General features: G+C 41.0%; 1 protein-coding gene across 3 annotated transcripts in view; it reads right to left on the bottom strand.

The window, feature by feature from the left end:
* Window positions 1–23,837, bottom strand: part of PRKCA (protein kinase C alpha) — a 426,048-nt gene that overhangs the window by 243,592 nt on the left and 158,619 nt on the right. For all 3 annotated transcript variants that reach the window (XM_012525515.4, XM_004459463.4, XM_071210756.1), the window contains one exon: window positions 11,232–11,314. In XM_012525515.4, the coding sequence (XP_012380969.1) occupies window positions 11,232–11,314 (83 nt within the window). The remainder of the gene's footprint in view (window positions 1–11,231; window positions 11,315–23,837) is intronic.

A 23,837-nucleotide genomic window follows, 5' to 3' on the forward strand; every position in this document is an offset into this window, starting at 1 on the left:
CCCAATGGTAAATACCGAGAAAAGGTAAGAAAAACATATATGGAAAGAAATGAGAAGGAACTCAAAATGGCATAATAGAAAAAGTCAAATAAATATGAAATTAGGCTTTAACAAAAGAACTGAGGGGCAAAAATGATATAAGACTTACAAAGAGTAAATAGTAAAACGGCAGAAGAAAATCTGAACGTAACGGTTACATTAAATGAAAAGAGATTAAATTCTCCAGTCAAAAAGCAGAAGTTGGCACAACGGATAAAAAAGCATGACCCAGCTATGTGCTATTGGCAAGAGACTCATCTGAAAGTCAAAGACCTAAGTCAGTTAAAAATGAAAGGATGGAAAAATATATAGTATGTAAACAGTAACAAAACAGAGTTGGGGAAGCACTCTAATGTCAGATCAAATGGACTGAAGTCAAAAATTGTTATGAGGAACAAGAAGGTTGCTATACACTGATAAAGGGGCTAATGAAACAAGAAGACATCACAATTATAATATGTACCTAATGGCAGAGCCCCAAAATATATGAAGCTAATATTGGCACATTTGAAGGGAGAAATAGACGGTTCTACATTAACAGTATGAGATTTCAATAAATCTACTAGATGTAGCAGACATACATAGAACACTGCACCAAACAGCAGCAGAATACACACTCTTCTCTAGAGCACATGGATCATTCTCCAGGATAAACCATATGTTAGGTTACAAAACAAGTCACAATAAATTAAAAAATATTTAAATCATACAGTGTGTTCTCTCTGACCACAATGGAAAGAAGCTAGAAATCAATAAGAGAGGGAGAACTGGAAAATTCACAAATATGTGGAAAATAAACAATGTACTCTTAAAGAACCAATGGGTCACAGAAGAAATCACAAGGGAAATTAGGAAATATCTTGAGGCTAATGTAAATAAAACATTAACGTATCAAAACTTATGGGATGCAGCTAAGCCAATGCTGAAAGGGAAGTTTATAGTTTAAGAGCTTAGATTAAAAAAAGAAGAAAGATCTCAAGTCAGAGACATAACCTCACTACTAGGATCTAAAAAAAGAAGAGCAAACTAAATGTAAAGTGTGCAGAAGGAAGGAAATAACAATGATTTAGAACAGGGAAAACTGAAATAGAGGATAAAAACACTAGAGAGAATCAACAAAACCAAAAGTTGCTTCTTTGAAAAGATCCATAAAAACAACAAAACTTGAGCTAGAATGATGAAGAAAAACAGACAGAGGATGCAAATAACTAAAATCAGAAATGAAAAGGCTGGCCCTTACCAATGACTCTACCTAAATAAAAAGACTTGTAAGAGGATACTATAAGCAACTGTACACCAACAAATTATAGAACCTAAATGAAATAGACCATTCCTAGAAACACACAAACTACCTACAATGACTCAAGAAGAAATAGGAGAGCTCAACAAACCAATGCCAAGTAAAGGAACTGAAACAGTACACAAAAACTTCCCGACAAAGAAAAGCCCAGATAGTTTCACCGGTAAGTTTTACCAAACATTCCAAGAAGAGCTAATACCAGTCTTGGGGAATTAATGGCTAATTGGTTTGGGATGATAGAAAGGTTTTGGTAATGAATGTTGGTGATGGTAGTACAACATTTTGAATGTCATTAACAAGCACTGAATGATATATGTGAACGCAGTTAAAAGAAGAAATTTTAGGTTTCTCCTCTTGCATGTCTATTACTTGAATAAAAATTTAGAAAAAAAAAAAAGGACTATTATTATATACAAACAATGAACGCTTATGCAAACTATGGATTATAGTTATGGGATAATTATAATAATATTCTATCAGTTGTAACAAAGTTAGGACACTAATGCAAATTATTATTAATGGGTAAAATTATACATGTGAGAAAGCTTATATGAGAACTCTATTTTCTGCATGAAAGTACAACTTCTCTAATTAAAAAAAAGATAAAGAAGAAAAGACTTTTTATTTCAAAGATATGCCCAATCTCATAGCAGGCCTGAGGGCAAATAGCATGTCCAGTCAGTCATTACTATGTGGCATTATAGTTAGAGAAAGAGGAAAATCTCTATTGATCCTAGGGTATTTCCTATTAGCTATGTTGTTTAAAAAAAAAGCCCTGTAAATTTTTTCATCCCTTGTAAAAGTAGCATGCATTCATTCATCCAGCCGATAACTACTGATTGAGCACCTACACTATTCTAGGCGTGGGTAGAAGAGTAAGACAATGTCCTGCTCTCGTGGTGCTTTCCTGGGGCAGGGGCAGGGGACAGACGATTATCAAGTAAGAAATGAATGACACGGTTTCAGATGGTGGTCAGGATCATGAAGCACACAAAGGAGGACAGGCTGAGAGGAAAGGATGAGGGGAGGAGTGACCTAGAGGGGCCTCTCTAAGGAGGTGACATCTGAGCAGAGACCTGAACCAGTGGACGAGCACAGTGAAGATCTGGGATGAGTCTCCCACAGAAGGATTGGCCAGAGCCAAGGCCTGAGGTGCCAACGAGCTTGGCTGGCTCAGTCAGAGACGTTTGCAGGGGCAGACAGTGATCTTGCTGACAAGCCATGAAGTGTATCTTTTATTCTGAAGGTTAAGGGAGGCTACTGAAGGTTTAGGTGGAGAAACACAATGATGTGATCTGCTGGATATACGCAAAGTATCCCTCTGGCTGCTGTGTAAAGGATGGATGGTAAGGGACAAGAGCAGAAACCTAGAGGCAAATGGTGTTTTTTCAGAGGCTATTTTGTTGGACTCTCCAATTGTTTAGCTTCTAGATAAACAGAAGTTCACTGCATAGATGAGAATATCATCTAAGCCAGAGATTCTTAACCTTTTTTGTTCCATGAACCCTTTTGCCAGTCAGGTGAAAACCATGGACCCCTTACTAAGTCCACACTATCCTGTGTGTTATTTAATAAAGATATCACACCCACACCAACACGTCCCCACAAGAATAATGTTTTTTTTTTAATTTCAATTCATGCTCACAAACCCCTTGTTAAGAGCCCCTGATACGTGTTTACCTATCTTCATACCTCCACACCCACAGTTGGCAGCCCAAGAACTAGCAGAGAAAGTCTGTTTCTCTTGTGTGTATGATACTTTTAAACTTTTCAACTTACCATTTTTCTTCTCCACTACTAGTTCTGTACATTGTTATTCTAAATTACTAGTCCTTAATGAAAAATAAATGGATAAAAATGAATTACCTTAAACCTGGTACATCATTCAAACTTAGCAAATACAAAAGAGAGCAGCCCTGCCTTTCTAATTTTAAGACCTGATGTATGAATTCCTCTTTTTCAAGCTTCCCTAGTCTTTTGTGATTAATTTTAGTAACTGGAGAACGACCTGTTTAAGAACAAATGAGTCATGATACAGCTTAATATCTAGAAACTTAAAATCACCCTCCTCCATAGAGAATATCATTTTCAAGTAAGAAATTCTCATGTTTTAAACATTTCTACCCCATGTTAGCGCTACAAAGTTTACTGTCTTGAAAAACCCAAATGGGGAGGGACAGGCTGGGGACCTGAAATTGCACAAAGCAAGCAATATGCTAATTACCTTCTGTTTCAGGTGTGTTTTATGACATGAAGGGGAAAAAAAAAAAACCTCACCCATTGTACCGTAGTTTATAATCTGTGAATTGTAAAATACATTCTTTACCCCATGACAATAATGAGGCTTTCCTTCTTGGAAAATTGCCAACACCATGTAAAATCCTGCATCATCATCTTCCTGGAGAGGCCAATACAAAGGAGAAGAGAGACTCCTGACTCATAGCCACAGCTGACAGCCAGGGAGGTCATCTGACAGGTTCTACAGAAACCTTTGCAAAATGTTGAGCGGACAGGTGCATAAGCAGACATTTTTCTACAGCTGGAGAACCACTGGTGGCACTATGAAAGATCTAGAGGAGAAATTGTCCCAAGTCAGAAAGACCAATTCCTAGGACATGCTGAGACTTGAACTAAGATGGAGAGGAGAGGTCATTAGAGGTAAAAGCCACAAAACCTGGAGACTTGTCAATGTGAGAGACAAAAAGGAAGGGGGCAACCAATGTAACCCTAAAGCTTCTGGCATGGAAGACTATGTAGAGATGATAGTCTGGTGTTATTCCAACACAGATTAGGACTACAGGAGTAAGCACTGGCTTGGTGAAAATGGGGCAAAAATGAAAAAAATAAGGACTCTAATATACATGCTGAGCATGACAGCCTCAATATCATGGGACTTGAACTTTCCACATCACAGATATCTTCTAAAAAACCATTGTCCAATTGCAACAATCCCAATGCCCATGATAATAAGGCAATGCCATCACAATGACAGTAATACTCTTCCTAGAATCTGACTTTTCCCTTTGCTACATAATTCTCAAAACAAATATGTTTTGGAAATAAGTTGGATTATAAAATAATTAGCATATACTGAATGGATAACAAGAATAATTAGAACAAGTGGCCTGCCCATTGTCAAACCCACTTCTGGAGAGTCTAGACTCGATGTTGGAGAGTGCTTGCTCACAGCCTCGGTACTACCTAACATAACAGCTGTCAGCGAGGGCACCCCACTTGCTCCATCTCTCTTAGCCACTAGTGAAGGCTTATACAGAATTCCTGGTAAGTGGGTTCATTTGATTGTTTTTGGCACCAATCTCATTGTAAATTTAAAAATGTTACAGTGACATGCTGCATAGAATATCCTCCATAAACCTTCCTCCTTCTTCTAGACCCCAGGAAATGTACTTCTCCATCTACAGACTCTCATTCTCCAGCTAGAAATTTATTAAGCTGTGAACAAACAAAGCCAGGATGAGGAAGTTACCAACTAACTGAATGGGAGTCTGACTTCAGCTTTTAAAAAAAAAGCGATGCACTAAAATCCAGGAACAAGCCACTGGCATGAGCCAAAAAGCTCTCTGGGCAGGCTTTCAGCTTGGGGAAAAGCCACTTGAAACAAATCTTTCCAGAAACCCAGTGTCCCGAAAAGTCCTATCCTCCACCCTCTTCAGGAGAATCCAAACTGCTCAGGCTGTCAGCTGACCTTATCAGCCCTACCCTCTTGTCCTCACCTGTACCCTCTGCTGGTCTCCCCTGTGGGTGCTTTTTACTGTTATTATATCTTGAGATTTTATCATTTCAAATTTCTCTGGCTGGTTAGACGATTTCTCACAGTCACACTGACCCCAAGGCTCCGCCCACCAAAACAGAGCCTGCCCTAAAAAGAAACCTCCCCTCAAGTTGGCTTTGCCGCTCTATCACCTGGCACAGAGGGATCAGAACAGGTTTGCAATCAGAGAGACCAGGTTCAAATCTTGGCGCACCATTCACTACTGGTGTGAGCTCCAGCAGGCCATGTAACCACCCCCCAGCCTCAAGTTTTACACTTGTAGAGTGGTAATAAAAAGGCATGCCTGGCACATTTCCCTATGTTATCCAGTGATGTAATTATCTGAATGAAAAGTAATGTTCATTCACATTTGTGACTTTCCACTAAGGGAGAAAGATAAGCTAGCTGAAGACACTAAGGATAAGCTAGTTTTTAACCTTTGTATCCCAAAGCACTTGGCACTTAATAAATGCTCAAGAAACATTTAATTGTATATAATGAATAAATGGAAGACACAACACAGAGGAGATGCTCTATACACATCAGGGAGTATCACAAGGATGTTGCAACTTGTACAGCACATCTCCAAGGTCTGGGCTTCTGATGACTGGAGCTCCAGGTGCAGGCTCCCAAGACTTCACTTCTGGCAACAGGTCTCGAGGTGCAGATAATTTGGTTGTCTGCACATCAACTGTGTTATTTCTAAGTCACGTGTAAAGTGAGGAAAAGGGAGCAAGGGATCCAGCACAACAATCTTTGATCCCAACCAGTCAAAAGCTATTGCCTAGGTCGGCTATTTTGTAAACTAAATTCCAGAAAGTTTGGTCCATGGTTTGGAAGAGGTACTGTGCTACAGTGAAAAGCAGGAAAGCCCACCAGGTGTGTCGCCCCTTCCCCTGTCCCTTCCCCGCAAAGGTGCTATGATAATGGAGCTGACGAAACATCTGTTGCTAGGTAGTAGGGAAGCACCGTAAAAGCCTCCTATGTTGTTAAAAATTTTCAAGTTAGTCAAGACCAAATAAATACAATTGGTGATCAAATTAGGTCATCAGACTTTCATCCACTTGTGCTCTCTAGTTCAACAAATACTTTTCAAGCATCCACTCTGTACCAGGCCCAGCATGGGCCTCAGTTTTCAAAGAGAAGACACAGGACCTTCCCATAAAGAACTGGCTCTGTAGGCATGACTATTAAGTAATGCAACAATTTTTTTAAAAGGTAAACCTGTGCATTAACTAAAGGAGACTCTGGGAGGCCACAAAGAGATCCCAATGTGCTCACTCAAAACATCTCGAAAGTCTCTTTGAGACCTAATGTTAGAGCCTTTTAGTAAGTCTCACTAGAAAATTATTCTTTCTACTTCGTCATACCTCTTTTTTGACCCAAAATAGAACTTCCCACCTCAGTCCCACCACTTATTCAGAACTGGTTCCACTGGACGTTGGCCACTTCCCCCAAACAATCTCACCAGGCTCTCTATGGCTGACCACTTGCCAAGAGTGGAGATTTTGAAAAGAATGTGCTGCTCCCAAAGTGGAGTTCCAAAGTCATTTGAGTGGTGGCAGAACTGCTGGATTAAGAGCCACCAGGGAGACTCCTTGAAAGCACTCATTCTGGTATGCTGCTTAAGATACAAAGCACTGTAAGGCAAATACGCAATCTTCTCTCTTCTCAGTGGCCAGAATTTGGCAGGTCAAGAGAATGGACATGGTACCAACCAACTATCTCTGGCTCATCAGAAAAGTGTGGATGAGGAAATAAGTCTTTGAGGCTATTTTTAATCCCCAGCTAAATAAACTTGGTGCAAATGTAGCAGGAGTCCCTTCCTTTGTAGGAAATACTGTTACTGTGAATCTGGTACAGAACATAATCCACCCACTGAGGAGCAGAATTAGCACTGGAGGTTTTTGTTGGGTTTGGCTCCCTGAAATAACTTCCTCTGAAGGTTTCCCATGGCATCTCAGCAAGTTGAGGAAGGGTATCTCTGAGTGGGGGCAGAGGGGTGGTTTCAGAACAGGCAAGGGCTTCTTCAGAGGCTTTTCGAGGGGGTAGATCTCTCTAAGGCCTTGCTGAACACTGCAGGCCCAACTTGCTTGAGTGCTTCTGACAGGGCCTCTTACCCATCACCTGAGCTGACATGCTGCTGGCAAGAGATGGAAGAGAAGGATGGAAGCCTGCCTGCATTCTCCCATCAGATGCTCGCTCTCTCCCTGCAATAAACTCAGCAGTATTTTATTTCTTCCCCTCTTAAGGCCACTATCATTTACAGTAATAATTATCTGCAAACTTGTTTTCTCCTTGCAATTAGAGAGAATCCATTGAGAGGGCAGGAAACAGGTCTTCATCTTTCTAACTCACAGCACAAGACCCTCAATAAATATTTAATGATGGGATGAAATACTTAAGCTGAAAACACCTTTAAAGATCACTAAGTTCAACCTCTATATTTATAAATGAGAAAACTGGGCTCCAGAATGGCTTTAGTGACTTGGGGAGACAGGACTCCCAATTCCCACTCCAGTACTCTTTTTTATTAAAATCTGCTGAATTTTCAATGTAATTTTTTTAGCACCTGCACATTTTACAAATCTCAGTTTACACTGCCAGTTCAGGAACATAAAAATGTTTTGACTATTACTGGGTTTGCTCACAAAATTGTCTTCTTTCCATACTAATTGTAAAAGCACACTTTGAGAAAATAGAAGATGCACTAGTTAAATTTATTTCTAAATTTACTTTAAATGTTTTAAGTTTTGTTATAAATGAAGCTTTGAAATGATGATTTTTAAACAATTCGGCTGTCTTTTTTATTTGATCTGTTTCTAAGAAACCAAAAAGAACTTATGAACAAGAGAATTCTCAAGACTAAAGTAAAAGAAAGAAAAAGAGGAACTTTAGTTTCTGGATACAGAGTCCTGCTCTACACCTGCTATCACTTTTGCTTTGTAGCAACTTGTGCAATCAGTTCCATTTTTGCTTCTAAGTGTTCACAGTCAATGTTCTCAACTTCTTCAAATAGCTCAGTTTACGATTGTCACAGACTTGACGATGTACTCAACTCTGAAGCAAAATTTTTTGCCTTTTAACAAGTCGATTAATTTCTTCATCTGGTGCCCTCCCCATCATTCTGGCTGGCATCAGTAGTCTGCTGACTCTGTTTATAGATGTTGGCTGTCGCCCAGGTCAGGTACTCTGAACTTATTTTCAAATCACCCGATATCTATTTAACCAAAAGGTTCAGATATAAGTGCAAAATACTGAGTTGAACAGTGACCCAAACAGGGTCACTGGTGAAAATGCACAAGGCAAATAAACACAGCACAGCTAACCAAAAATGCAAACAGATAACCAAAAATGTAAACAGAAATGCAAAGTAAGTTTATCACTTTACATTAAGCCTTTTAACAGATCACATCCGCCTTCCACTTTCACGTTCTCTAATGCCCATGTACCTGATGCACAAAGCAAACACTCCAAAGATTATATTTAAATACGTGTTTAGCATGTGGGTGATTTTATAATATCACATAAGGGCTTTTTCTCTCCCTACAACTCTGAAGATTAAAGGGAGGGGAGTTATGCATTAAAACTTTTAAGAACAATACTGAGGTTGGTGGTATGGTTCCCCAAAAGGCCACTTCGCAGTGTTTTCTCACTGAATACACACAGAGAAAAGAGAAAGGATGAAGGGAAAGGATTTAATGTGCTAATATATGTGTGTGTTATATAGATAATGAGCAGTATATATATAATGTGCTAATATATACACACGTGTGTACACACATATATATCATACATACACATATACACTAGGAGGTCAAAATTCCTCATTTTCCCTCTAGCAAGGAAGGCTTCACGAACAGACAGAACTGAAGATGAATGGAGATTGTTCTAAGAACATAGAGGGACTCTAGACTGAGGAATAAAAAGGCTGGTGAACTGGTACTTTAAAAAGTAAGAGAAAGCAGGCTGGGGAAGGACTGGCAAACTAGAACTTGGGGCCAGCCCTTCCCAGTCCACATTCTCAAAACCTGGCCTGAGCAGAAAAGAAAAAACCATCAGGTCAGGTAATGAATGGCAGATGAAGAAGTAATAGCACTTGGGGCTCCTCTGAAAAGCCAAGTCTCACTTACCACCACCAGTTCCCAAAGAACCATCCATGTCTTAGTTCATGTCTTAATTTAGGGGCTTATATCTAAACATGATCCCAGTTTTTAAAATTTATTTAGTTGTCTTATAAAACTGTGGTATCAGGATGCAGGGGAGTCATGCTGAGCAGAACCCTGGCTGCTTTCCAAGGCCAGATACTTGGAAATGCAAATTCTCCACCAACTGGAAGTCCCTTTCCAACAGAGTTAGGAAAGTGCTGCCCAGTCTGTAAGCCAGGTAATGCAGCTAAAGCTGCCACCTCCCTCTTTCCAGCTTGTGCATCCTGGCTCCAAAGATCTGCAGCATAAGTGAATGAGTTAGCCTCTGATGTTAGGTTCTTAAGAAATCTTTCGATTTCTTCTCTGCTCTTTTCTGTGTGCATGGGTTTGTACTGAAAGTCTCAGAAACATTTGGCGTTTGTTCTCAAGAAGCACTTGGCACTGAACGTCTGGCAATGGAACAGATGCAGGGGGTGCTAAGAAACTGGCCTGATGATCTTCAGGGGGTTCTTCCACTGGACCTAGAAGCCCTTTTTCCTCACTAAGTCCAATGTGCCCTACACTTCTTCCCAATTTCAACTTCATTCCTTGATTCTTGAGAACATCTTGGTTCAGAAGAAGGTTTAACTACTCCCATCTGGTTCCTGTAATCTGTGCACTGCTATCCAGTTTTTTTTTTTTTTTTAGTACTTTTCCTTGCCTTTCATCTTGAAAATAGCAGAGCAGACACAATACTCGTGGATTTCATAAGATCTGTGACTTCATTTTCCTCATCTATGAAAATGCTCTGGAGTTTGTACGTTCAATGAAAACATCATTAAACAGTCCAATGCATCTTAAATGTTAAAATTAGGAAAAAGTCCTAATTTAATTTTTTAAAAAAATTTTTCAGGAAGAAAAGGCTTGGGGCAGTTTTTTCCTTTAAATTATATTCATTCTTCATGATCCTTCTATCTTCTAACTCGAATTGAGGCCCCAGTAGGTGCATAGTCTTTCTGCTGCCCTTTAACACTTTCCTAAACATTTGAACAGAACTGTCAATGACTGCAACAGATGGCAGCTATCTACACTCCCGCTGACGGCACAGCCAGGCCACCCCCCGCCCGGGGAAACTCAATACATGACGGCGCCCCAGATCATTCACACCTGTCTTCAACATGCCTCAGTCGCTCCACCTAAAAGACAAAGTTCATCTAAACAAATTAACAGCCTTTCCAATTCTGTGGTCTTGCAACATCCTCAAAAAAGGACAAAACAAGAAAATCCCACCATCTTAGCTCACCCCTGTGTCCCAACATGGTCATGCTTCTTTACCCACCACCCTGGTGCAGTTCAATTCGGCCCCCTTGGACTTTCCCGAGACGTCCTTGCAGATTTGGTGCAAGAAGTAAAATCATCCTGACCCAGATGGAAGACACTTGCCAGGTACTGACTACAGGGAGCCCTGCTAAGAGATCTCAACTCCAGAGACCAAATGCGAATCTTGTCCTTGGAGGAGAATGCACCGTCTTTTGTGAATCAGACAGGACTGGCCAGTGGCTCAGAAATGCAGGTGACCTGCGCCCCTGAATTTGTGACTGGTTCCAACTGGGCAAGTGGGCAACCGTGTAGAGCACTGCCCTCAGCCTCTGGAGTCTGGCCTCGCTCGGGGGAGTGAGAATCTGAATGGAAGTGGATGGAGTTATGGGGTATTTACAGTCCGTGCCAGAAGTTACTGAAGCCACTGCAGTCTTAAAGGGGCTGCAGCAGCAGAGTTCAAGCTAATGAGACATTCTCCCCTGATGCCTAAGCAGTCTTACCTGGACTCACGCGGACTAAAATCTCGTCATTAGTCTACGCCAAAGTGATATCAGAGTAACTGAGAAGTTTTCCCATTAACAGTATGTGTCAAAGCAACAGGAGTACAGACATTTTAAAAATTCAAGATCAGAAACCCACATTGACATCCAATAATGTTGTCCAGACTACTTACATCAGTATCTGGCCCCTTATCCGCACCAGGACAAGAAAAAGTAACAAATTCATGGCACCGCTTGTGAACCACAAAACAGCAAACTGGTGGAGAGAGAGAGAAAAAAAACTGAAATTAGAATGGTCAAGATTTACATACACAAGCTTTGTCTTCCTAACAAAGTCAATTAAAATTCTCTACGGTCAGAATTTTATAAACGGCCATCAGAAAGCATTTCCTTCAAGGCCCACCAGCATTTGGTATCAACTGAACCTACAGATAATAGAACCACAATTTTCTAGGGCTGACAGGGGCCATGGACACACAAACTGCAGCATGCACTCTCTGAAGATGAGGGAGGGATGGGCCAGAGACTGTGAGACACTTCCCTGAGGTATAACCAGCAATAAAAATTCTTTGCACTGTCTTATATTGCCACACATATCTGCGTGCACATATAAATATATAAAAATGTTAAACTACATCAGTAGAATAAAACATAAATGCAAACAGAATTACTGATTATAAAGGGGTATTAGATGCGGGTTTCAGGACTTCCTCCACAGGACTCGAACTTAAGGAACTCATAAAGACATAAAGCCAATCCACAGAAAAGACCCTCAGAAATGTAAGAAGCTTGGAGAATACCCTGACACCTTCTTGGGTCTGGCTTCCCTCTAGAGGTGCTATCATAAGCTGAGAAGTCCATGCAAATCCAGCAAAATCCAGGATATAGAAACTATTTTCTACACTCAACATGGTTTGACAATAAACATAAAGGAGATCAACTAACATCTTTAATTGTTAGTTACAGAATTTAATAAATAATCCCCTAAGAGATTTTTATGGTAGCGTAATGTGGATTAAAAAAAAAAATGCCTTAGACCTTCCTTGAAAGTTTATAGTCTAGTTGTGGAGATCTGCAATGAGAAAGCATGAAAAACAGGCGACCGCTTCATGGGGCATTATTACTACTTTACTTTTCTTCCCTGAATAACAACAAAACGCCATAAAACAGTACATCCTTTGAAAAAGGGAGTAAGATTTCACTGCAAAAGGAAGGACGGATTTTTCTAGTTTCTCGGTTCCTGTGCTTCCTTCTCCCACCACTGGTACTTCAAACAGCCTGCACCCGTGTCAGTGGAAGAAGATAACTGCAGAGAGGACGGCAGGTTCACTGACAGCGGAGAGTCCAAGAGGGGATGGGCCCAGCAGCGAGAATACTTAGAGGGCCTTGAATGACCAGGAACAAATTCAGAATACTTTTTTTGGTAAACTTTTTATTCTGAAATAATTCCAACCTTATAAGACATTTACAAAAAGAATTCAAACCCCATGCAGAGAACTACAAAGCCACCTTCCCAGATGCCTAGATCCACCAATGTTGACCCTGTGCCCCATGCCTCACATGCCCTTCCTTCCTTCCTCCCTCCCTTTCGTTCTTCCTTCCTGTTTCCTGCACACTTAGGGGAGCTGTATAATCATGCTCCTTGAACACAATACTTCCATGTATACTTCCTAAGAACAAGGATATTCACTTACGCAACCACCTTAAGTACAGTTCTTAAGTTCAAGAAATTTAACATTGATATAAAGCTTACAGTCTATAATCCAATATTTTTCATATGTTCCAATAATGTCTTTTTGAGCCCTGTCTCCATTATTAGATCTGGTCCAGGACCATGTATTGCATTTAATTGTCATTGTCTCTTTAGAGTTGTCCTTTTATTGTAACAGTAGAAACATATATATAACATAAACTTTGCCATCTCAACCATTCCCAAGCAGAACTCAGTGTTGCAGTGCCCTCACCACCATCCATTATCAGAGCTGTCCCATCCCCCAAACAGAAGCCCTCCACCCATTATGCACCCTTCCCCTGTACTATCAATCTACTTTTTTGTCTCTATGCATTTCAATATTCTAGCTATTTCATGTAAGTATAATCATACAATTTCTGTATCTTTGTGTCTGACTTGTTTCACTCAACATGATGTTTTCAAGATTCATCCATAAAGTGGCCTGTACCAGAAGTTCATTCCTTTCAAGACTGAGTAATATTCCGTTGCAAGTTATACCACATCTGATTTATCTGCTGATGAACATTTGAGTGCTTCCACCTTTTGGCTATTGTGAATAATGCTGCTATGAACATAGATATACAAATATCTGTCTGAGTTCCTACTTTCAATTCTTTGGGGGTATATACCTAGAAGTGGGATGGCCAGGTTATAAGGTAGTTTTATATTTAACTTTCTGCACCAAACTTTTTTCCGCAATGGCTGCACCATTTTTAATTCCCACTAACCATGCAAAAAGCATTTTTTTCCACATCTTAGCCAGCAATTATTTTCCATTTTTTGTCATAACTGCCATGCTAATACATAAGAAGTGGGAGAAATTCAGAATATTTTTGATAAGCATTAGAAATCACTGAAAGCTCTTTAACAAAGCAATGACTTCAATGAAAACAGTGCTTTAGAAGGTAAATGGTGGGGAGAGGAAGAATTTAACACAACAGATTTGAGGCATAAGGCCCAGTTAGGAGCCTCTCGCATATCTAGGCATAAAAGTAATTTCCCATTATTATTCAGGCTACAAAAGAAGGAAAAGTAATAAATGCCACAGATACTGCAGAAGAAGAACTGATGGGACTTGCCAAATGATCACAGATACCACGTATTGAGCACCTTGCTATGTGCCAGGCACTTTGTTAGATCCCTTTATATGATTAGCTACTTGAATCCTCACCAATGACACTACTTAATATGCATCGATGTCCATATTGTTTGGAAAGGTAAATGCTGCACTGATCCCCAGCATCCAGAATGTAGAAGGCACACGATCAATATTTGTGGCTGGGAGGGAGGACTGAAAGTAGGAAGGACGGATGAATGAATAGATGGATGGGCTGAAAAATGGATGAGGGACTTGCCTAAGGCTACACACCTGTTATACTGTGGCACCAGGATTCAGGCTAAGTATGTGTTCCCCTCCCCCACAGCCCTTGCCATATCTACTGACAAGATAGCAGGAGCAAGAAAGACAGAAGAGCTGACACCAAGATTTTGCACGTTATAGGAGAATGGGTACGTGACAAAATATATTCATACATATATGTATAGAGGCCTGTGTCTGCATATGCACATATGTATATGTGTATATATGGTGCACTCTGTTTGCAAGTCTCCACAACTAGACTTCAAGTTTTCAGGGAAGGACTAGGTCATTTATTTTTTGTATATTTTTTGTATCCTCCACACACCACTATCCAAACAAATATCTTAAGAGCTTACTTAGGAATTCCTGTAACTATTAAAGGCTTTTATTCATTTTCTCATATATGAAGCCCAGAGGATGAAGACATGGCTATGCCATGTGTCACATTAGGGAAGCAGGGTCAGGGGTGGTTTGTTTTTTTCTTTCGAGGTGGTCACAATATAATGTCACAGTAAAGACATATTTTTCAAAAAAAAAAAAAAAGCAGGCTTGGCATTGAGGAAGCAGAAAGATGGACAGATGAGGGCTCCATTCATAGACAGGTAGTAACTACGATCTCTTAATGTAAGTATCCACTTGGCAGGGAGATGTCCCGAGGGATGGGTTCTTGAATGAGAAGCAACTGAGAAAAGAGCCTCCTTGCTGCCCAGAGGGGGTGAGATACAGCCAAGGCAGTGTTCAGCTCCTGCAAGCCCCTAGAGGAAGAGCCTTTCCACCGTCTTTCTGCTCAAAGCATCGACTGCAAAACCCTCGACAGACGGATAATAAAGCAGGATTGCAACGACACAAATTAATCTCACCTGCTCGTTTCCCCAGACACAAAGTCATCTTTCATTCAGTAGAATTAGAAAGATGAATTACTAAGGGAAAAGGGTCACAAGAGCATTATTTTCTCATCATAATTTATTATGGATATGGTGCTTTGACAGGAAAATAAGCATCTGATTCCCTACTTAATCTTTTTAATGTTCAGGTATTCGTCTTTTTTGTTTTAAAGTTTAAACCCACGTCCACATTCAGGTGGACACTTAAGAAAAGGCATAGTTAGCAAATCCCTTTGGAAAGATATTTTTCTTTTTGTATATGTTCTTTCAATCCCCATTTACACATCAGTGTAATTATATACCTTGAACTGCAAGTATTTCTATTGTATACTTCAAAAAATGTCAGGTCAAATTTTGCCCTAAGAGGACCCAGCCCTCACTGTACATACAGTTGGCAAGGGCAGCAAAAATCTTGCCTACCCCAAAGTTACCTTATCAGCCCCCTTTCCTCCTAACTCACATCTAGAAGGACCTGGATTCATCCAATGGAAGATGGAAGGAAGGATCACGTGCTTCCAGAGAGGCTCTCACAGATGCAAGTTATCTGAGGGATAAAGCCCATAGGGCTGTTTAAAAACTGGAGATTCAGAGAAAGGATGATCTCTAAAGGAAGACAAGATAGAATACGCCTGTGCTGGGCGTCCGTGACTATGTCGAGAACGGCTGCTCCTCTTAGCTCCCGGCTGCCAGCACCACCACCACCACCAGAGAAGGGAGCTGAGAAGAGGGGTTCAGAGGTTGGCTGACTCCAGCCGGACGCTGCCCCAGAAAACAGAGCATCATGGGAGATTCCAAAGTCCCTGGTGGCTGGCCCAGACCTTTGGTTTCAAGATCCAAACAAAATTGGGTAATGAGTATTTTGTAAGACAATAAAATGCAAGCATTGGAAAACCTTGCTAGTGTAGTTAAAGGCAGAAGAAAATGAAAGAAGTGCAAGTACTGGGCTTACCTGGAAATCGATAGCATGGGCTTTTCTCTGGCTAAAAATTAGGAGCTATCCTTTTATTTCCTTTCTATATGGAATTCTTAAGTTCTTCATCTCCCTAAAACAAGTGAGCAAAAGGAACTGGGGCAAGTGGGGAAGATAAAGTGGTCACTTAGCGGACCTTCAGTAACTATTTACCTGACCTCGGCAGGCAGGAAGGCAACTTAAAGACCAAAGCCATTAGATGGAAGGAAGTGAAGACACAGGTCATGGCCGATTCCTCAGGCTCCCATTTGTCCTGGGGTGAGACCCTCGGTGTTTAAAGAGCTTGCGCTCAAGCAAGCATTGGTTGCCCAATACAGACTTGGAAATGTAGCCTTAATATTAAAAGGCTTTGGGTCACCTCTGCTTGTATAACCAAATGAGGGGTTTTAAAATATGAAGCTACCCTGCAGCTTAAAATCACAAAGCAAATCTTCATTCAATTATTTTCTAAGCACAAAATCATTTTCCTCTAATCCTTTACATGATACGCTTATGCTGCCCAACAGTGATGGATGACAAATGAAATGCGCAAATCACAGTAAGCAAATGATGGAGGGGAGACAAAAATAATGAAAACCCAGGCATGGCCCCAAAACAATTCTTAACATTACCTGACTTTAAAATTGAGAATGCTCAGTCCACTGAGCCACATCATTCACAAATCTTAACTTACAGAAATAAGAAAACCAAATGGAAATTAAGTAGAACTTTATCCATGTGTCAAAAGTATGTTACAGAGATAAAACAAGTAACAGTCACTTATGTTTGGGTTAACAATTCCTAAATATTACCAAAAAAAAAAAAAGAAGTGCTTTGCTTAAGCTGATGCTAAAAGTGGTACTCAACCATGGTCTTTTGTTAAAGAAAACAAAAGCCAGCAAAGGGCAGGTGGAAAGCCAAACACTCAATGTGAGAGAAACAACACCCACTTCTGACACTGCACCGCCCATGAGTTTGCCACATATGCGGGACTTAAGGTACTCTGATTCAGTGTCAAAGTCATTATTCAGCAGATGGGTGGCTCAGGGCTCTTGATTCTGGACAATGCTTTCTTAGTGTGATCTTGGGCAAACGTTTAAGCCCAGAGACGTTTTGCATACTCTGCCCATGCATAAGCCTTTACCAGAGAAAGAACTTGGTGGACAGATACTGCCGCAAGAGGCCTCAGCTGCAGCAAGTGCTTCCTGGTCAGTGATGCAAGAATCAATGCAAATTCCTCCCAGAAAAGGCCACCAATGTTGATCACACACGAGACAGGAAGTGTGGCTTGACTCGGGAGACAATTTCAGTTCAAAGTAATTAACCAGCCAGGAGTGGTATTTATGAAACGATAAAGAAGAGGCATAGGGAGTCACAGGCAGTATGAGGCACGGCCGTGCAGTTCTGCTTCTGTGAATTTCCCTGGATTATTTGGGTTTCAGCTGAGTTTGTTAGAAAACCAGGAAAGAGTAAGTGCTTCCATTCCATAAAATTGCAAGCGAAATCAATGCCAAAACAGAGGGAGGGGTGGTGATTCAAACTTCAGAGCAAAGGAATTCTATGATCTTAGAAGCCAGGATGTGTGCACGTCCAAGCCTCACGCCTCACGTGTGCAAAGTAAATGTCAATCACGATGATGGAAATGAGGGCCTGCAGAGGGGAGATTTAGCTCTCCTCCCAAATCATCGAAACACTTTGTTACTTAATCGATATGTGAAATAGGATTACCCCATCTTACCCATAGTCGCACTTGACAGGGATTGTCATGTACTTTGAGGCAAAAAAAAAAAAAAGCACCGTTGTGTATCATTTTCCATTTATCCTTTACAAAAAATAATTTCTTTTCACCCTCAAGTCAACATCATTTCAAATACAGGTCAAAGTCGTGTAAAATGGAACACACACACAAAAATACCCTGTTATCCAAAATTAATGTGGGGGGAAGGGAGCCATTATGTAACAAATCCTGAATTCAAGAAAGAACTTACTATATTTAATAGTCAGACTTTGTTTAGAACAGAAGACTGGTAGCTAAGTTTCCTGGAGTTCCTTTTTTAAATACCTGAATGGCTGCCATCATGCAAGATGGTTTTAATTAAATTTTGCTTAGCTGGAAGGGATTAATGAAAGGTAACGTCACATCAGCATACAATGAAATGAAAATCTCTAAGGCAAGTGAACCACTTTCAGCTTCATAGGGAAAGTAATGGAAAACTGAGAATATATTATATTTGCATGTTGAAAAAAGAAAATTATTGGTTTCAGGTTTGTAACAATGAAAACAGTCTTCTCCTGGGATACAGGTTAACAATGTATGAAAACAAATCAAATCAATGTGCCTTATCAGATATTATAAGAAATGCCATTCTTTAGGCTGCACATGGATTGCGCCTGCAAGCAGTGCACATATTTTCAGTAAACTATCAAAACCCCAGGATTCCCATTTCTGACCAAGTGCCCCTCCCTCCTCCTCCCCCTAGGAGAATCACCTTTAACTCTTTTCTCTAATGTCACCAAATCCTACAGATTCTTCCTTTTGTGCATCCTTCCCTGGTTTTATTTGGAATCTATTTTGAAGACGGAGCTGAGGGCTCAAATGTGGAGTGTGAGGAAGAGGGGACTTTGGGATGACTCCTCGGCCACTTCCCTGAATAACTGGGTGAACAGTTCTGCCGCGTTGCAACCAAGGGAGGGGGAGCTTAAGATGAAGCTGAACAACAAGGAGACGAAAGAGAGAGACAGACAGAAACAAGATTTGGGTGTTGGAATGGCTGGATTCTGCCTTTCCTGAAGCCTGGACCTACTACCTCCAGACTTTTCAATCATGTGAACCATTAAATCCCCTTTAAAATTTTCATTTTCTTCATATATACCCAGATATAATTTAACATACCTGAATTGATGAGCTAACGTCATATGAGCTTTTTCATTGTGTATGCCGGTCTGAGTTGAGTTTTCTGTACTTGCAATGGGACAGAATTCTAATGTCAAAGGAAGAATTGGCAGGTTGTAAGAGATGAGTGGAGGACACCAAGCGGATGAGAATAAGCTTGGGCTTGGGGGCTTTCAGCCTGAGAAACTCTCCACTGGAATCATACAGGCTGGAGGAGGAGAAACGATTCTGTGTTACTGTTTAAATGGGCTTCAGTTTTAGACAAGTTAAGTATAATGTGCAGGTGGGTCTCCCTGGCTGATGTGCCAGGCAAGCAGGTGGTACTTCAGGGTAAAGACCAAAGACAGCTGGGGACGCAGACCACGCTTTGAGGGGCGCCTGCATAGCTGAGGGTTGAAGGCGTGCTTGTGAGTGAGAACTCCAGGGAGGTCCCTTGCTCCTTGGGAATGACCACATTTTGTGGTTGCTGGTGGCAAGGAAGTGGTCTGAGAAGTGGGAGAGGTCAGGAGAAAGCTGAGCCTCAAGAGAGCTGGGGGAAGAGAGAATTTCAAGACTAGTAGGGTGGTCAATCAGTGCCAAGTCTCCGCCAGAGCCATGGGGAAAAGATGAGGCAGGTAATGACTGGCCCGTCATGGCCCAGAAGCCACACACAAAGACCAAAGATTGTCCATAACGGCAACAAGAGGTCACTGTTAAGTAGTTCAACTTATCCCCATAAACTCCAACACAGAACTGAACAGCGGTAGAGTTTTCTGGCACTACCCGTGAATACACAATTAATAAAATCTTAATAACGTAAGTAACTGCAGAATTAAAGGTTGTTTTATGGAACAAGAAAACCCCTTAAAAATAAGAATGTGACAGGTCACACACTTAAATTTAAATATATGCCAAATCACACACATACGCTTGAAAGGAAACCTGAAGGCTTGCTTTTTAAAGCTTAGATCCAGCAGTTAATTTGTAGTCATTTCAAAAATTATCTGAAGAAGCCAACTTTCCTTTGAAGTTCTAAGTGCATAAAGCTTGGGGAACCTTGCATATTAGCTCCATCAACCACATTCCAGTGTGGACTTTGGGTTTCCTCATTTTTGACCCTAAAAATATTACTACACTTCTTCTATTACAAGGGTTTATCAAGCCCATAACTGCAGACTTCTCTCTGAAATATTTTTCAGTCCTTTATTCTTAAGTCTAGAATTGCTTAAACTGGGGTTTGTGAGAAAGTTGCAAGGAGTTCAAGGAGGGTTTGAGAACTGTATACTTCACCTTCACTCCTTTTTGTCTAAAACTTCTTGATCCCAGTGGAAGAGGACTTGCTTCCTTGGCTCCAATGCAACTCATGCCAAGGTATGTAAAATCTGCCTACAATATGGACACCCAACTACATACCACTTCAAGTTGACAGCACCCCAAATCTGCCTGAGAATGGCAGGCAGATGACACTGGGTGCCAGTATCCTGGGAGAATGGAACATGTTTAAAAAAGACTCTGGATTCATGCTTCAATTCTCACTTAATACAAATAAAGAATGAACTCAAAGTGCAGATGAAACTGCTAGCTTTAATTCCATCTGGGCTATGGTATGACTATTCAGAGGGCTATACTTACTATTTCTTACTAGCACTGTAACATTGCTACACAGGAACTTAAAGGTCAGAGGAAATATCCTGGGCACTACAAGAAACAACGTAACTCTCCCAGGGTCTCTTTTTCTCTTTGTCTCTCTGTATAGCTAAATGTGTATGTGTGTGTGAGCATGTGTGCTTTCCTAAGTGAGTCTATGTATCCTGTGCATTGCTTTGGGGAAACACACATTCATTCTTTCATTCATTCAATTAGCCAGCAACTATTTATTGAGCATTTGCTATACACCAGTATTGCCACCATGGCAAGGCACAAAAGTAAAGGGGTGGCCACGACTCAGTCTCTGCCTTCGCTCACTGTATAGTTAAGGAGAAAAAGAGTGCAGATCTCTCTCGGTCTCTCTCCTTGTCCCTCTGCCCTGCTCCTCCTTTATCCCTCACCTTCTTTGCCCCCTTTAATTGATATAATGTAAAAACCAAGATACGCATCGTAGTATTTATCACTGAATAGCTTTACTTTCCTCTTTCTTAATTTCAATAGTGCGAAAATATAACAAATTATATTTATCTATCTTTTAAAGATCAGGTAAGTGAAACAGCACAATGTTTGCGATTAGTTTTAACAGACTCAACTTAGAAAAAAACGGGAAGAGAAAAGAGATGAAACAAGATTGGTAAAAGTCGGCACCTAGTGAAGCTGAGAGATGAGTGTGTGGTCTTTCATACACTATCATCTGTTTCTGAAGATGTTTGAAAATGTACATCACAAAACTGAAAAAAATAATTATAGTTCAGACGGGGTATTTTTAAACAAATGTGGTCAAACTTCTTTTCTTCCAGGTCACTGAAAAATTATGTCAATATTAACAGAATTGGTCAGAAAAACAGAATAGAAATTTGAAAAATAAGTAACTTTTACACAACATACAGAACAATCCCACAATTCTTTCATATGCTAGAATTTACAACCCTGCAACAGTGGTCTTTCTTGCTAGTCACTGAGGCCAACACAGTGTTGCTGATTATGATTTCTACCCATCTCTCCTGTCCAGAACTACCAAAATGAAAACACCTGCCAGCGATGCCCAGAGATGTACTCACCAAATGCAACGGATGTGTCATGATGATGGGGGAGAGTGTTGCTGTGGGGGGAGTGGTGGGGTGGGGGCGGTGGGGGTGAATGGGGACCTCCTATTTTTTTAATGTAGTATTTTTTAAAAATGAATTAAAAAAATATAAAAGACATTCAAATTCAAAAGAAAGAAAAAAAAAGAAAGAAAGAAAACACCTGAACTGCCAGCTGACCACTTCAGGAACTGGCCATCCCAAGGCGTTTCTAGAGAGTTATCAATTCAATAGGTAAAAAAATTTAATTTGCAAGAAGACAACATACTCTGCTTCAAAAATGAACCAAAAGAAGGTAAAAGGGTAGTGTCCAGGTACAGCCTTGTAAATTAATCAATTTCAGGTTTCAATCAAATAACCTGAGCAAAAGAAAGTGGCTTCAAGACATTCTTGCCCAGCAGCTACACAGGGACAGCACATCTGTGTTCAGTAAGTGCCCACGAAATTTACCTGTCTCTCCAGGGAAGACCAAGGACACCTTTATGTTCAAAGGCAGCGGCAAGCAGTTAGGGTTCTGTCCCCACTTCCACTGAGAAAAATAAGTACCCTTAAATGTTATAGGTGACTGTAAGCAAAGGAGTTATCAAACCTAAACTGCTGGCACGAAATGGAAATTGTGAAATTCAAAATGCCTGGGTTATTTGTTCCTGGTTATAAATGAGTTTAATAAAGTCAGAATTCTTAAAGGATTCAATGAAGAAGTGTAATCAAAACACCAAAATTAAAATTACTGATTTTTTTTTGTCCTACTTAGGATATGGGCTGGTATTTGTAATCATACCCATAACAATAAGCCTATTTGTACAACCCTTGCTTGTAAAGCATGCCCCACATCTTCAGTGGTAAGGTAAGAGTGTGGCTTCCCACACAAGTGGAAAACCACACAGAACACTAACACTTGGAATCCTCTAGAAATCAGCAGTCCAGAGAAGTAAGCTTTAGCCTTCGTCTTCCATGAAAGGCTATTACTAATTTAAAGGACAAACATCATGGATACAGAATCAGAGGAGACTTGAGAAGGCACCTACTCTAGTGGTTTTAAGCTGTGCTCGCTGGCGGTCTTTTAGGAAGTTAGGTGGATGCTCTATTCTTCCCTCATTTAGTCCTAGACTACAATTTTATTCTTTATTCATCAAAGTTTTGATGCCCTGACCACCTTATGGAGAGTCCTCCTCCTTAGCACCTATTTATTCTATAAACAAGACGCTTGCTGTGCCCAGATTCTGGTATTTATAATTTCATAATTTATACCAAATCAACTTTCAAAATAAAATTGTCTGGTTGCCCATTAGGACACTCCTCCTACAAATACCTCTGGAGCTCCTACCAAAAGGCCAAGGAAACTGGCAGGCACCGTGAGGCCTCTAGAACTTTAGAAGGCACATTCTGCGGTGGTGTATTCTTACAGGAGACGGTGGGAACCACGGGAGCGAGTGGGATTTCAGCAAAGACGGAGTGGGGAGAAACTCTGGAATTCTTCCCTCACAGTGTTTAAGGGGTGAGAAGAGGAATCAAAGAGCAGAGGGAGCCCCAGGAGAGAGACAAGGAGAAGGCAGGAAGCCCCGAAATCCAAGAGGGGGGAGTATTGCAAGGAAGGAGAAGTTCCCAGCAATGTCACTCTCACAAGAAATCAGGAGGAAGTTGGCTGAGGCAACTCCATTAGGTCAGGGACTAGAGGGTCACTGTCATACACAAGTCGTAGTTTTGGCAATGGAAAACGCAGAGCAAAATTCAGGGGCTGGTAAGAGAAACGGTGCCTGTGGGTGTGAAATGTGCAGTTTAATTAAACCCTGGTCAGCACATATGTACTGAGCCGTAGCACACCCAGATATTGTGCGAGGACCGCGAAAGCTCAGCGAGGCGCATGTCTAGTTAGGAAACAGATTCACGGATAGGTCACTTCAGGGTCATGCAGCAAGTGGAGTGAGGTCCTTCCCGGAACACACTGCGAGCAGCCAGGGAGGGGCCCTTACCTCAGCCTCAGCCGGCCAGGAAGACGCTGGGGTGGAAAGGATGCTGGGGCTGAGGCTCGAGGAGGACGGTGCCCGCCAAGCCGGGGCAGCCACCTGGCAGAGCTGCACCAACATCTACGTGATTAGGAAAACACGCACGGGCCGCACTCTTCCCTCAGAACGCGGTGCGCTCTGCTTTCTAGTTGGGTGTTTGTTTCAGCTGTGCAATTACAAAGCTTCTGTGGGTATGTTAGGGAAAATGTGTTTCATATTTAAGGTTTCGGGTTGGCTTTGCTTT

This window comes from Dasypus novemcinctus, chromosome 21 (genome assembly GCF_030445035.2).
Source record: "Dasypus novemcinctus isolate mDasNov1 chromosome 21, mDasNov1.1.hap2, whole genome shotgun sequence".
Classification (NCBI taxonomy): Eukaryota; Metazoa; Chordata; class Mammalia; order Cingulata; family Dasypodidae; genus Dasypus; species Dasypus novemcinctus.